The 16,075-nt window shown below is 39.0% G+C and overlaps 3 protein-coding genes across 3 annotated transcripts in view; all 3 read right to left on the reverse strand.

Moving 5' to 3' along the window:
* Positions 1 to 16,075, reverse strand: part of LOC149052105 (replication factor C subunit 1-like) — a 255,440-nt gene that overhangs the window by 230,916 nt on the left and 8,449 nt on the right. The gene's annotated exons all lie outside the window — the stretch shown is intronic.
* LOC149052126 (tetratricopeptide repeat protein 28-like) lies at positions 5,787 to 9,206 on the reverse strand. The gene is made up of 2 exons (XM_089208038.1): positions 6,989 to 9,206; positions 5,787 to 6,696 (listed from the first exon to the last, which is right to left on the reverse strand). The coding sequence occupies exons 1-2, from the start codon at positions 8,411 to 8,413 to the stop codon at positions 6,685 to 6,687; spliced, it is 1,437 nt and encodes a 478-aa protein (XP_089064164.1). The 5' UTR covers positions 8,414 to 9,206; the 3' UTR covers positions 5,787 to 6,684.
* On the reverse strand, positions 10,647 to 13,629 carry LOC149052127 (hsp70/Hsp90 co-chaperone CNS1 homolog). The gene is made up of 5 exons (XM_089180271.1): positions 13,458 to 13,629; positions 13,256 to 13,321; positions 11,947 to 12,108; positions 11,600 to 11,677; positions 10,647 to 10,870 (listed from the first exon to the last, which is right to left on the reverse strand). Exons 1-5 carry the CDS (start codon positions 13,522 to 13,524, stop codon positions 10,647 to 10,649), a joined length of 597 nt encoding a protein of 198 aa, XP_089036397.1. The 5' UTR covers positions 13,525 to 13,629.

The raw sequence follows: 16,075 nt of genomic DNA on the forward strand, positions 1-16,075 counted from the left end.
AGTTGCGGACCGCGTGGAAATACATGTCGGCAAACGGCTGGACTCAATCGGATCCGATGGAGACGGGTTGCCGTGGCGAGAGTATATTGGACTCGCCGTGTGTTAGTTCCCGAGAGACTTAGAAAATATACAGCAAAGTAAAATGGTGAAAGGGGAGATATGTCGGCAAACGGACTCCATTGGATCCGATGGAGACGGGTTACCATGGCAAGAGGCCATCGGACTCGCCGCGTGTTAGCTCACGATAGTCTTAGGAAATATAAAGCAAGGTAGAGTAGAGGAGGAGGCGGAAAAAGAAAAAGAGAAATGCATATTATTTCTTTATCAGAGGTTTAAGTCATGGAACACGAGTAGTATAACAATCCAAAATAAAAATGACTTTCAATCATGATTATGACTATCAGTTTGGTTCGGGGTTGTGTGCTTCTGCATTTGTTATATCGTAAAAAGGCGCTTTCCCAGCTTTAAACACGTCATAAAAATTCCCCGTTGTAAAATTTCTGGTAGTTGCTACAGAAATAAGCTATTATATATGAAATCATAATTCATTTATTTTACTGTTTTTCTTTTCTAAGGGGTGGAGAAGTTTGATGTTCGCATGCCATTTTATGTTCCACGGTAGAAGCTCAAATTTTGGGGTGAAAGGCTTTGATCCCTATTATGAAAGTTTTTGTTAAGATGCATGTGGTGTATATTATTATTTTAATATTTTGTGGTTTAAGAATTAGGAAACACTGTTTTGGATAATTGATTCAAAATTTTCCAAATCGTAAGGCACACATTGAAATAGATTGGACGGAAAATGAAACGTTACTTTCTTTCTTGTTTATCGACGTAAGTTCCTACATATTGGAGAGAGGCATGTTTTAACTAAAGAGTGAGCAATAGCAATGGCATTGGCAGAGGTCATCCTTGATGGTTCTTTAAGCCATGACGCGAAACAAGCGCGCTACACATGTAACATTCGTCGCTTTTCAAGCCATGAGGCGAGACAAACGCCACACATGAAATAGACGTCGTTCTCTATGCCATGAGGCGAAACAATCGCGCTACAATGAAATATACGTCTCTCTTAAAGCCTTGAGGCGAAACAGGTGCGCTACACATGTAACATTCGTCGTTCTTTAAGCCATAAAGCGAAACAAGCGCCTTACAATGAAATATACGTCGGGCATGCTTTTAGGAGTGATTTTAATCTCACGTATCGATCGAACATCACTGATGCAGGGTTTCCAGGCTTGGGACAAAGGTACGTAGCACGCATCCAGTACGATCAATTTATAAGTAGCAGAGGCTTTATGAAGGGAGATATACAACATACAGACCTATTATGCAGCCATGTTGTTCAGTATTTCCTAAAACAGCTTTTAACCAATAAATTAATGTTTATAAGATTCAGCGACGAAAGGAAAGGAAAGAAGAAATTCCTCAGTGACAAGATCCAAAAAATTGCTTAGAACGCAGCAAACGGCAGTGGCTTAGTAGCGATTCGTAATAGCTTCACGTCTGATTGTTCGAGAGGGTTACACAAGATTTATAGAGTTGTCATTGTGCTAACTAAAGCATAGCCTATGGGATCCTGGACAACATTCGACTCTGACTTCAAAGTTTCTTAATTTTCTTTTTAGCTTTTGTCGCATATCTTGGTTTTGTGACTGTGATGGTTACCCACAGACATCCCGTGATGCTGGTGTTCTCTCAGTTCCTTATTGACAGACAAAAAGATCACCAGCTCCTGCAAAAGGGTAAATAACCTGTCTCCAGAATCACTCCTCGGCTGGGATGATGCATTCCTAGTATTCTGATTTGCTTGATCGATAATCAGACAGATGTGCGTACGCACGAATGGGCGAGCAGACGAAAGAGCAACTGTAGCTTAGAGACAATTGGCACGTTTGTTTTCCTGATAAGATTAAAAAACAGTGCTGTTTATGCACTAGCAACCAGCACTTAGGAACCAATCAGAAAACTAGAAATGATCTTTTCACATAATTTTCTTTTGTTAAGCGTCGTTATTAGTGTGAGAACGTGGAAAATTTGGTAGCAAGCGTACCCCATTCCCCAAGTCAGATTTGGATAAAAAATGTGTAATATTGAGAAGAAACTTACGATGCGAGCTATGTTCGGTCGGTTACTATTCATTTGTCAGTCGCTGGTTCCTGGCCGTGACTCTCCTACACAACCCATCTTTTATCAAGTACCGCCGCCGAGGCCGCCATTTCACGGCATCTGTTGTGACTCTTGGAAGCGTCAACTTTTACGTTCCATTGTAAAACTTTGAGACAAACTCAGAAGGAAGAACACTGTTCTATCTTTATGGTTCACTTTTCTGGAGATCTGCTATAGTTTGGGGTAAAGGTCTCCCTCGTTTTTTACCACAGTATACAGTCTGTATCTGGGTATTGTTGTTGTCGTTTTTGGTGTTTTTTGTATTTTGAATTTTTTTGAGTCAAAATGTTACTTCCCTAATAAAAGCTACTCTAAATTATGGGCTAAACTTTATTAAACACTTAGATTGTGGTAGAGAAGTGAGCAAGGAAACACACAAAGTACTTATTGAAAAACAATTTAAAATTGCGGATTTTTATTGCTGGCTTCGGAAATGGGAATTATATTATCTGGAAAACATGGAGAAGCAAATGGTAACATTTGCATTTTAAGATGAGTTTTTTTGTAAACCTATTTCTTTGTAAACGATAATGGATTCTAAATACTGATTAATTTTCTTTGGTACATTTGAATTTGATGGTTTTTTCGAAAGGTAATATATCAGTTATTGGAAAGTAATACAGACAAAAAGAGCAAGCAGTTTACGTTAGGTCAGAAGCCAAGTATATAGGAGGGAAAAAGAGAAAAATAATAAATAAATATTGCGGTTTGCCTAGGCGTTTTAAGCGGAGGTTTTTGGTTTATTTTTGTTGTTTTTGTTTTTTGTTGTCTTTGTTAATTTTTTTTCCTTTAACTATTATGAAAGTAAGAAAGTCAAAATTGGCGCACGATACCAAATAATGTTAAGAGTTAATGAGGTCTGTAATTAGGGGAAAGACTTGGGAAGGGAGGTGTGGGTTAGGAAGAGGAGCAAAGAACCAGCGGCAAGAAAGAATACGTAGTTGACAGACAGCTGTGAGCATTACCCACACGAGTGCTTTGGTGAAGGCTGATTTTTTTCACACGTGCGAATACATTCATGTACAATTATTACAATTAGCGCAATCCAACATCGTGAAGACCTCTGATCTTTCTCGGAAAAAAAATTAGCGGAAAGTGGGGTGGGATTGAAATATTGGATTGGTGGGACTACCGGCGAAACCAGATTTCATTCCATTTTGTTTGCTCGTTTTTATCCGTGAGGGGATCCCGGACGAATTCTTGTTGGCTCTCTGGTACAGATCTCCTCACCGGAATCCCAAGAGAGATCCCAACACGTGTCCCGTGGGAATCTCGGCGGGTACTTGCGAAAATACCGGCATACACTCCAGAGGTTGATAACATCGAGAAACTCGTCGTTTTTGTCTCATAACTAACCGTTTCATTTTTTCACATAGTGACGAAGACGGTACAATCGAGCAATCGTTTTCAACCCGTAACTGAGTGTTATCACTGAGTGTTATCACTGAGTGTTTTCACTGAGTGTTATCACTAAGTGTTATCACTGAGTGTCATCACTGAGTGTAATCACTGAGTGTTATCACTGAGTGTAATCACTGAGTGTTATCACTGAGTGTAATCACTGAGTGTTATCACTGAGTGTAATCAGAGTGTAATCACTGAGTGTAATCACTGAGTGTTATCACTGAGTGTTATCACTGAGTGTTATCACTGAGTGTTATCGCTGTGTGTTATCACTGTGTGTTATCACCGTTTTATAAGGTTAACAACAAAAGACGAGAAAACAACATTTTGTACCACAATTTATCATTCATTTTATTGTCGAGCTTATTTTAAAAAATCGCTAAAAAATGTATCGAATAACATCAACAAAACGATTATGCAGCGTAAAAACAGAACGATTAATTAGTATTCTAACAGCTAGACCTCTTGGTAATTACTAAGGAAATGATCTTCGTAATTTTCTTGCGTAATATTTGTCAGATACAAACAGTCCTGTGAAGAAGTTAATTTGCAATGCGTTGAGGACATTTGAACTCTAAATACTAACATTGATTTTGAGCAACAAACATAAAATTAAATTGTACTTCAGAGAGAATTCGTCATTTTATTCGAGAGGTTCCGCCCTAAGTAACCATACCATACGACTTGAACAGGCCAATAGGACTCAGTCAGTGATGACCACAACCGCTTAATAGAGACCACCGCTGAAAAGTGGTGAAATTGACAAAGCACAAGAGGAAAAAAATTCAGGAATTTTATAACCGACCGCTTAATACAGGTTCGACTATTCATTCCGAATAAGCCAATCAAGCCGACTTGAAGAGCTCTATTCACCAATGTGGTGTATATTAAAAAACCGCTATAAGTGTAAATGTTTCTTTTCAAGCCAGAATTGGAAAGTCGATTCCCGGGTCGATACACGTGCAGGCAATAAACACCAAACCAACAGCCCACGCAAAAAGCACTATTCACCTGTGTGTTATATACTCAAAACCACTGTAAGATGGGTAGATGGAGTAGGGCTATGGAGCACGAAGAGAAAGTCTAAGCAGACGAAAGAAGCCAATTAAGTCCCGCAATTCTTCAGGAAAATTCTTATCTTTACCTTCTAAAATCGTAGCTCTAAGATTCTCGAGAACCCACCTGTGATGCCACCCTGGGAAACACATAGATTTTCACACTCCCATCCCGGGGAGATGAACGGAACCTTGAACTACCCTCACCCCCTTCCCATCGCTCTTTCGTAAATGATTGTTATATATGCTATTTATTTCACATCTTGCATGTCACCCAGTCGAGGGTCTCCATGAGGTTAACCGTTAGCCGTATATGGGTCAAAAAACTAGCTGTCAGGCGTAATAATTGAACAATTTTAACCCTTAGTTGCGGAAAAATTAACTTTAAAAATCTTTCCCTCCTACAAGGTGTTATTTAGTGTTAGTCTGGGTTAGCCGTAGCAGAAAAATGGCCACAATTTTAACCGTTAGCCATAAAAAGTTCTTATCGGTCGGCCGTCAGTTTAAAGAAAATTTCGGTTTTTTTTTAACATGCTGTTTTAGTTAAGTTTGCAATTGTGTAAAAAAAAAAAGCATCCATATTTTCTACACTCGACGAACCATACCGACCTAGGGTACCTCCCATGATGAGGACGCTTTCTATAAACAGAATAAAGCACATCTCCCAAAGTGAAAGGTAATTTCTTTTTTCTTGCCTCTTCAACGATATATGACTAAACAACACATCGCTTTACATGCTAAAAAAACGCGTCGCGTGACATCCCAAGGAACGGCTGCCAATGAAACTGGCAGAAATAAAATCTGAAAATATCGAAGTCTATATCTCACTTAATAACTTTATTCAAGGAAATAGGAAAAGGCTGAGCGAATAAGACATGGGTGGCTCACTACTCCAAACGAAAAGATGTGACAAAACATCATATCTGTCGCATAACGTGCTCAAGAAGTGCATCGCGTGACATCTTAAGAAACGGTTGCCAAGAGTTATAGAGTCGAAGTAGTATCGAAGTTTATCTCTCATTCAGTAAACTTATTCAAAGAAATGGGCAAAAGTTATTAAGCGAATACTACTTCAAACGACAAGAAATGGCTTATGCAGGTTGATGCAGATTTGTTATTGATTTCCTCTTCCATTCTAACAAAATACCAAGCGACTTGTTTCATTGTTTGACATTTAAATGTTAGTTTATTGTACTTAGATAGTAAGTAAACAATCTAATCGGAGAAACTAAATAAATCATGTGGCTTCAACTTTCCAGCTCATTCTGAGCCTCCTTCAATGCTTTGTAAGCCATAACTAAAATTATAAAATAAAACTTCTCGTTTCGCCTTTGCATCGTTCTGCTTGTAAAAAATAACACAATTTATTGCATTTAAAATTAAAGGAGAAATCTCAGAAAATTAACTAACACAAAGACTAAATCCTGGCCATTACGGCCAAAATCTGTCATTTTAAGTCCAGATAAACCAAATTCTGATTGGCAGAAACTTACTTTAAGTACCAATGACTGTTTACAAATCCTCTAAAAGTTAATCACAATTTCCATCTGACATAAACCAAAAGATAAACGAGCAATCGGACAACTAATTATTCTCTAATTTCCATGGAAATTCTCCACTCATGCACATGGCTAAAACAGCTTTACATCACTCATGAGACGAAAAGCGATTAAGAAAAATCTGTAAAAAAACTGTGGAAAACGTTTTCAAGACGTTTCAACTTCCACTTAAACGTAACGCCTTAATCCTCTTAGTTGGTAACACTTAGATTAAAAATAACTTTTACATGGCTAGTCATGATAATTTCAAGACATCATATTAAAAAAAAAACAGTAGTTTCAGAAGGATATCAAATATCAAGCTCTTAAGAGCAGTTCAGACAAACAAAAAGTCAACTTTTGAATCAGTTCTCTTGTTGAACTTGACTTTGGCCGTCATTTGGTTCTTCCTGCTTTGAAAAGAAGACTCTTGACAAATATTTCATCTGTAGCTTACTGGTTTATGGTCCAAATATCTGCGTTTGCAGGTATCCTAAAACTCCCTGGGATTCCAATGCTCACTGCCTTAACTGAAAAATAAAAGAATCTAAGTTTAGGGAGGATATTTGAGTTGCCATGAAATAATTCTTAGTACTCCAAATAATACATTGCACAACAGGATTGTTTTAAATAAATTTGCTTTTTTACTCCTATCAGGTTTCCAGAAAAGAATGTTACCATTGTAAACGTGTCCTCTTGATTCTACTGCATCTCAATTTGCCAGAGCAAAAGATTAATTCGTAACCTAACTGAAACATATAAGCAATAATTATGATTTAATGTAACTTTGTATTGAATAGAATGTGTAAACAGAATATTTACTTCCTTCAGCTTCGAAATATCCTTGAAATCCAGGTTGACGTCGTCACCAATGAGTACAAATGGTGCCCAGTAAATCACCTCCTTGAACTTTTCAATTTCTCTCATACACTTCATGGCCTGATGGAGAGCTTCACTTGCCTTCTTGCCTTTGGCAAGTGCATCGTAGAAGAAACTCATGAACTCCAGGGTTCCCTCGTCGTCAAGCGCCCACAAGGTTACCACAACAGATCTAGCACCGGCACCCAAAAGTGCACGCGCCATGCCGACCACACCCTCGACCATGACCTCCCCACGAGCAGTGTGACAGCAGCTAAGTACAACCAGACGTGCTCGCAACCCAGCTTCCATGACATCTTTCATCGTCAGTAGATAGTCTTTCTCTTGCGGCTGAGGGTTATCTCTTGTGGTGTTTGGTGCCAGGATAACTTCTCCTGTTTCCTTTTTACCGTGCGCTGCAATATGAACTAACGCCACTGATGATATTCGTTTTAACACTTCATGTTTTGTTGCCATTTCTCCAGTAAGGGGGGAAATATTGAGGATACGTTCGATCATCTTCACTTCTTTCCTTGCTCCTGGAAGTTGCTGCAAGAGTTCTCCCTCAGAGGTGATGTGTTTGAAACATGGGTCGCCGACAAGTAATGCACCAGTCTTCATGTGAAAGTCAGCTGGGCAATCATGAATTAGTTGCAACGTCGTCAAAGAAGGAAGCACACGAATTCTGAAAGAATCACTTAGATATGATGAGTTGGAGTCCGGCAACGCTGCAAAAGGCACAAGGCAAAATTGCCCCTCTGGAACGAATGTTATCTCGTTGCCTTCGATCAGGTCAGCAATAGGAGCGACGATGATGTCATGCAGCTTCTTTAAAGCACTTGATTGGGAGTGCCTCACATCAACTCGGATCACATCATCGGCCATTTTCTTTACTGTCGGCGAATCAGGAGGAAGACTTTCGATTTTAACAGTATCTGTTTCACGGATCTCCTTCAGAACAGTTTTGTTCAGCAACTGGATGAGACATGCCAATTCATCCTCAAACTTATAATCATTGACGTGTACCTGTCTCATCTGGATGTTAGCTTCACTAAGGCGAACCCAGAAGTAAATGCAAGGTCCATTAATAGCTATGAAAACTGTATTCAATGGAACCCAACTCAGAGAATCAAATGATGCGCTGTGCGTTGAAGAATCTTTAGGCTGATATCTTGTGTCCATCAGATCTCTCAGAGCTTGAGCACGTCCTTTCTCTGCGGCAAGAAGAGCCTTTACAACTTGACCTTGTTTGAGATTTATACGCCACAAACCTTTGTATGCACTTTGGTGCTGATTACGATAAGAAATCTTCCACCGATCGTTGAGTTGAAGACTTGCCCTGATATCATCATACAACTCTACACTCAAGTGATAATAGTCAAAGGCCATCAGAAGATTTCCTAGGCACTCAAAACTTCTTCCAAGAGAACGGAGTGAGCACGCCTCTCCAGTCTTGTCTCCCAGTTCTTTGGATATTTCGAGGCGACGTTCAAAACACTCGATTGCCGTTTCCAACTCTCTTTGACAGAGATAATGCTCGCCGAGATGGCAATAACTAATTCCCTCTCCGGCCTTGTCTCCCACTTCTTTAGCAATTTCTAGATGACGTTGATAGTACTCCTCTGCTGTTTTGAACTGTCCTAGTCTGTCATAAGCGTTGCCGAGACCGCAATAACATTTTCCCTCTCCGGCCTTGTCTCCCACTTCTTTAGCAATTTTTAGACCACGTTGATGGTACTCGATTGCTGTTTTGAACTTTCCTAGACTCTTATAAGCAACGCCAAGATTGTGATAACTGATTCCCTCTCCGGCCTTGTCTCCCACTTCTTTAGCAATTTCTAGATCACGTTGATGGTAGGTGACGGCTGTTTTAAACTCCCCAAGACCTCGTAAGCGTTGCCGAGACCGCCATAACAATTTCCCTCTCCGGCCTTGTCTCCCACTTCTTTAGCAATTTCTAGACCACGTTGATGGTAGGTGATGGCTGTTTTAAACTCCCCAAGCCCTTGATAAGCGTTGCCGAGACTGCCATAACTTTTTCCCTCTCCGTCCTTGTCTCCCACGTCTTTAGCAATTTCTAGATGACGTTGGTGGTACTCGATGGCTGTTTTGAACTCTCCTAGACTGCGATAAACGTTGCCGAGATTGCCATTACTTTTTCCCTCTCCGTCCTTGTCTCCCACTTCTTTAGCAATTTTTAGATCAAGTTGATGGTAGGTGATGGCTGTTGTAAACTCCCCAAGACCTCGATAAGCGTTGCCGAGACCGCCATAACTTTTTCCCTCTACAGCCTTGTTTCCCACTTCTTTAGCAATTTCTAGACCACGTTCATGGTAGTTGATGGCTGTTTTGAACTCTCCTAGACATTGATAAGCGTTGCCTAGATTGCAATAACTTTTTCCCTCTCCGTCCTTGTCTCCCACTTCTTTAGCGATTTCTAGATGACGTTGGTGGTACTTGATGGCTCTTTTGAACTCTCCTAGACTGTTATAAGCGTTGCCGAGATTGCAATAACTTCTTCCCTCTCCGGCCTTGTCTCCCACTTCTTTTGCAATTTTTAGACCAAGTTGATGGTAGTTGATGGCTGTTTTGAACTCTCCTAGATGTCGATAATCGTTGCCGAGATTGCCATAACTTTTTCCCTCTACAGCCTTGTTTCCCACTTCTTTAGCAATTTCTAGACCACGTTCATGGTAGTTGATGGCTGTTTTGAACTCTCCTAGACATTGATAAGCGTTGCCTAGATTGCAATAACTTTTTCCCTCTCCGTCCTTGTCTCCCACTTCTTTAGCAATTTCTAGATGACGTTGGTGGTACTTGATGGCTGTTTTGAACTCTCCGAGACTGTTATAAGCGTTGCCGAGATTGCAATAACTGAATCCCTCTCCGGCCCTGTTTCCGACCTCTTTAGCAATTTCTAGATGACGTTGATGGTACTTGATGGCTGTTTTGAACTCTCCTAGACCTTGATAAGCGTTGCCTAGATTGCAATAACTTTTTCCCTCTCCGTCCTTGTCTCCCACTTCTTTAGCAATTTCTAGATGACGTTGATGGTACTTGATGGCTGTTTTGAACTCTCCGAGACTGTCATAAGCGTTGCCGAGATTGCAATAACTTCTTCCCTCTTCGTCCTTGTCTCCCACTTCTTTAGCAATTTCTAGATGACGTTGATGGTAGGTGATGGCTGTTTTGAACTGTCCTTGGTCTTTATAAGCGATACCGAGATTCCAATAACTCTTTGCTATACCTTTTAGCTCAACATTAGTTTTCCTCATTAATTGAAGCAGATGTTCGTTGCTGTTTTCAATCTTAAAACGTGTCAAGGGTAAATAAATGACGGCCGCATTTTCTTAAATGCAGTGAAAATGTGTATTTTTAAAGTAATGAGAGTATTGGATAGAACCTTAAAAATGGAATGATAATTCGTATGTGGGTTTCTTGAAGATATTTGGTTTCAAGTTATTCGAGAATGTTAACTAGCTCTGAAGTGCATTTATTAGTTTAGGTTCGGTCGTCATGGTGATGCTCAGAAAAATGAGGGGCATTTAGCACAAACTCTTGGAATTAGTTAAAATGCCCTTTTCTTTCAAGTTGAGTTTCGTGGAATAATCGAAAGAATTCTTTAAGAATAATTTACCTTTTTAAACTGCTTAGTGCAGTATAAGAGAATATCGCTAGCATTATGTGTAAAAGAATCTGTCTGGAACGTATTGATTTTCCTTGAAATATTACGCGTATTGCATCTCGTATCACGTTTGAAACGTTCATTAAAGGATACGGCCAATCCCATATGCAACCAGCTCCTTGCTTCTTTATACAAGCAAAGTTCGACACAAGCTCTGGCTCCTGAAAAGGAGAGAACGATTGGTGGTGCGAGGTAATAAATCATTGTTAAGGTATAAAAGTATAGATAAAATGGACTTAATTTGTCATTTAGCTGGGAACAAAAATATAGTAAAGAAATTTGAACTCGTGGAAAAACTGAAAAGGAACAATAAGGAGCTAGTGGAAAGTAGCTATCAATTAAGCTTCAATTGATGATGATAACGATGAATCTACATAACGCATTCTTCATTTTAATGTGCTCTTATGCGCTTTTCAGCACTTTTCGGGAAAGTTTTCGGGCAGACTGCATTGAGCAGTTTACAACTTTTGAAAGACAATTTTTCAGGTGCCTCCTGGCCGGGTTTAGAATGTCCCCTGCACGAGTTACCGAGAAGATGCAGGAAACGGAGCTTACGGTTTTCCGGTTATATCCAAGACAAGAATTCCAAACCATTTGCAGATGTCATAGCTTAGGCGGCAGCACATTCTTCTCAGATATTTTAAGACTCTGAATGTTAGTCCAGTCCAGGGCTTGAACCCTCGACCTCCGGCGCTCTGTAACGTGAACTAACCAGGCTGCGGTATTTGAGAGCTTATTAAAATTTAGTCATGCTTTTCATCACTTAACAGACATTAACACACCAGATACAATTCACACGTAAAGTGCAGTTACGTGCCACAACCAAACACAAACCCCTTTTGACGAAATCAAAAAAAAGAATGTTAAACGCTTATGATTGAAAACCCCACCTTTCTCAATAGCTTTGATTAAAGTGGGTTCCAATTGAACAGCAACTGTTGCATCATCAAGACATTCCCCGTAGTTTGCTGTGAAATTCAAGAAATAAGGTTTAAAGAAATGGTCATCACATGCAATTGCAGCAAAGACGCCTAAAAAAATTGCAATTGCATAAATTGCAGTCCATTTACGAGGATCATTTCTTTGCTTAATTTCGATCTGCTAAAGGGTGATATCTCTTTCTATGCTTCTTTTCTGCTGTGACTCTAATGTCTTCCTTTTCTTGACGCAGATGGTGTATTCCATTATCTTGTAACGCTGCATGAGATATTTATATATTTAGAAATAAAATTGCTACCCAAACGGAAATGAGCTGCTGCCCTGTTGCTGTAAAGCTTGGCGTTCAGTAGTTTATCTTTGCAGTTCACTTGAAGTCCTTCCGTGTAGGAGCGTATGGCGTTATTAGCTTCTCCTTGTCTGTATTCTTTGTTACCTTTCTCCAGACATACTTCCGCTATCCCTGAAAACACACCGTTTTAGCGTTAATGATATATTAATAAGTCACACGACCCTTGACGGGTGATTCCAACTTTATACTTCCAAACGAACTTTTATGTTAAGCTGTTAGGAGTCTGGGCTGTAGCTTGGCTATTACCAGCCGAGTTCAAGTTTCTCGGTTTACATTTAGGTCGAGAGGCTTTCCAAACCCCTTTTACACCTGGCTTACGTCTTCCAAAATATCACAAATTTCACTGGGAGATCCTATTTGAACTCAACTTTGTTTATATTCGCCCTTCAGGAGAGTTGGTCTGTGCATTTTGTTTGTTTTAAAGTATGCAAGCTTTTAGGAGTTTTAGTTGTAGCTTGGCTCTAACCAGATAAAGTCTGTTCGGTTTACATTTTGGTCGAGAAACTCTCCAAAATCCTTTTATACCTTGGTTACGTTTTCCAAAAGATCAAGTCAGAACATAAAACCGCATGAGTTATTGAGAAAAAAATGCGTAAAGCAAAGCAAAGCCAGGACCGTAAAAGGTTGAAACTTGGGAATGTTCTGATAAAAAAAGAAACGTGGGGCTGAGAGTGACAAGGGTTCGTAGTTTGCCCATCCTTCAGAAAAGTGCGTCTCTTTTTCTTAATTATCACTTGGTTTTTCCCATACAAGCAATTGTCTATTGAGAACGTACTCGAGGAGGCTAACTGGAAAAAATTTGATCGGGAAACTACCATTTCAAGTGCAAAAGGAAAATACTTTTACCACGCAAATATCGTTCATTTTAGGTGCAAATTGTAAATAGATCGATAATCTCTAGGACATTGTGCGTTGATCTTACAAGTAAGCTCTTCTGAAACTCGGAATTCAATTTTGGCCCACTCTTCTTTAATTTACGGCTCTTCAAAGCGAAGTCGCGTTCAAATTTGCCGCTTTATTGCTTATAAAAAAAATTAATGATGTCTACGCTATCTGCTCGAGCGGATTGAGCAATAAATTGTTTTTTCTTTGGTTTTTTTTTTTTTTGCATTTTTTGGTAACAAAGTTTGAAAGTTGAGGAAACAATCTTCTGCTTTTTAAAAAACATTCACAGAACATACGCAAATTTTGATGTATATGTGATAAAAACTTCACTGGAGCGTCTTTCAAAAAACCTTGCTTCACCTGATGTTCTTACCTCCTAAAGGGGCATTGTGTACATCCAATTTAGCGTCACTTGACGTAACTTGACTTTCCTCTGTTGCTGAAATTTCCGAGAAGATATTTCAACTTTGTTAGTGATCACAACTATGTGTAATTACAATTGTGCACCAGAATTAAGTTATACTTAACAGTACAAAATCACCATAAGTAAGTCTTTCCCTGTTGCTTTTTCTCACCTGTGCCTGGAAACTCATTTTTCACCTCCACTTCTTCTCCCGTTGTTGGGAGGTTGCTTTCTGCCATAGCTAGAAATAAAATTGAATCGATTTTACTGCGCTACATGGTTAAGAATGAACAGAGGAGACTCAGGTAAAAGTAACCTAAAGAACACGTTGCATACTTTATCATACAAGAAGAACGAGAATCTCAAAGCTTCCTCCGTCACGCTATTGTGATTGCGTGACAGCTCCAGTCAAGTTCCTCGGGTTGTGTCTTGTTTGTTTTTATTTGTTTGTTTGATTGTTTGTTTTCGCAGTTTCATCTGATGAAACGTCGTTCTAGGCTGTCCCTTATCAAAATGCGTGAGTTGCAATGCACAAACTAGTTGTATCCGGTAGGCATGGATAAGCATGGATCAAAAATTATGCAATAAAAGACTCTTTCTCTCATTCCTTCACCTTAACGCATGTGGGGCTGGGAGAATTCGCGAAACCTATTCAAATCAGCAGCTCCTTCAAGGGTTTGCGTAATCATCACGAATCAGTACCAACACCCGAGAGCGTATTGCGTAAAGAAACACGTTTATGGGCTCCTGAAAGCGAGTGTAAGTTCTGCTCTTCTTCAAAGCGCATGGAAAATTTCTCTCAAAGCTATCAAAAATTGCTGGACATAGTCTTTTTTTGAAAAAAAATTCCTAAGTTCTAGGAAAGAGAATATTACATTAATTTTTTTTTGGAAGGAGGCACGAAATTTTGAATAACTGGAAGTAGCAGGCCCTTTTCCAGATTATTTTTATTTTTTCGAGTTCGAAAAAGGCGCTGAATATGAGATTATTTTGAGGGACTGAAGAAGATGGCACTGAAAAGTGTCCTATCCATCAAAACTCTTGTTATCAAGAAACTTCATCTGCGACAAATTGAAAGCCAAGCGCAACACACAGACTCCTCCACAGTTAATCTTGTAGGCCATCGAATTAATTCACTACCAGGCCATATGAGCATTTGGTGGAGGAAGTAGACTGGGAGCGAAATGAAAATGAGAAATAAAAAACAACAACATTTCGATATCGCAAAGCAAAGAGAACTTTAAAGTTATTTGTGAACGAATTGCTGATCAAAAAAGAATCTATTTCAATAATACAGTGAATGGGAAATTTAGGAAATTTGGTCTTGCCCCACAGAACAGGATTCTGCTCCAATATCAGCGTTTACTGAGCCCACAGTTTTATCTTCCAGTGCACGATGTAGACACGCAAACATTGTGCTCATTTAGTCTGTCATCGTGCGCCGCACGCATGATGACGGAAAAGGTACATCTAATAAAACCGAATGACAGATAACTAGTTGGAAATGATACTAGTAACCACCTTGTAGATACGTAGTTCGAACATCTGAAGACATCCTGATATTTTACCAACAACCATATTACCGTTATTATTACTATATATCGCGAATGTTACGATATCAAAAGAAACGTAGGGATTGCCTATTTTTTTGCAACCTCGAGCTTTGTTTCAAAATTCGTTTGTTTTCGAGAGATATTTGCTGGTTTTGATATTGACGAGAGCTATAATTATATACAGCACGTTATCTAGCTTTGTCACTTGCTCATCACCCGCTTCTGCCGCCTAATCATCACGCACAGTTAAACCTTTAACTCCCGTGATCTAATTGTTAATTTTCCCCTCTAGCTGCTACATGTTTCATTTCAAAGTAGATACAGAAATCTGGTGTTAGTTAAAGATAACAAATTCTGCCTGATAAAACTTTGAGTATTCTGATTACTTGTTTGCTGGATAACGTATTGATATTACAGGGACAAGTTACAAGTAGGAAATTGCATCGCGTGCGGACTATTAAACCACGAGCCAAACAAGATAAACCATTGAAATATTTTTCACATCTGATAACAATAAACAGGGGAAATTCAACTGAAATTAAATTTGATTATTGTCAGCCGCAAGAAAAATGAGATTGCGATCTTTCATTATAAATAACATGAGCTCTACAGCTCTAATCAGTTACAGAATGAAAATTGATTTGTACCTGTTAATCTGTTATCCTCTGAATCCCTCTATTCTCCAAATGATGTCATTTGTTAAATCTACATGCCTGAAAATATCAAGAATAATATTTTGCTTTATAACAATTTCGATGAAAAAATGAAGGTAACATATTCACGAGTTTGAAAGATCTAACCTCCTCTAATGCCCAGTTTGGTGATCAAATTGTTGTTCTTCTTTAAGAAAGTTTTTGCGCCTGTTTTTTTTTGTTTGTTTTTTTTAAATTCTTTTTATGGTTATTACTTGTTTACATGTTTCTCCATGGCGATTAATTAATTCTGTGATTTAAATTTAGCTCGTTTTCTTTTAGAGCAAAACACTCGCAATCCGCAAAACCCCTTTTCTCCTTAGAGCAGGACATGTTACACTCTGCCATAACTGAATCGATAAGGATGAATTCACACCGTGAGTTATATTGTACCAATGCAATTTCTCTTCAAGTGATCGACTCGATATATCCCTCGTTCAATATGATACACATTTGTTTTGGTCATCTTCCCATTAGCGTTACAGTTCTCTCAAATTTTCATTTTCCGATTTCACCTTGACAACTTCATAAAGTTTCTAAAAATA

This window comes from Pocillopora damicornis, chromosome 1 (assembly GCF_964200805.1).
Source record: "Pocillopora damicornis chromosome 1, jaPocDami1.2, whole genome shotgun sequence".
NCBI lineage: Eukaryota > Metazoa > Cnidaria > Anthozoa > Scleractinia > Pocilloporidae > Pocillopora > Pocillopora damicornis.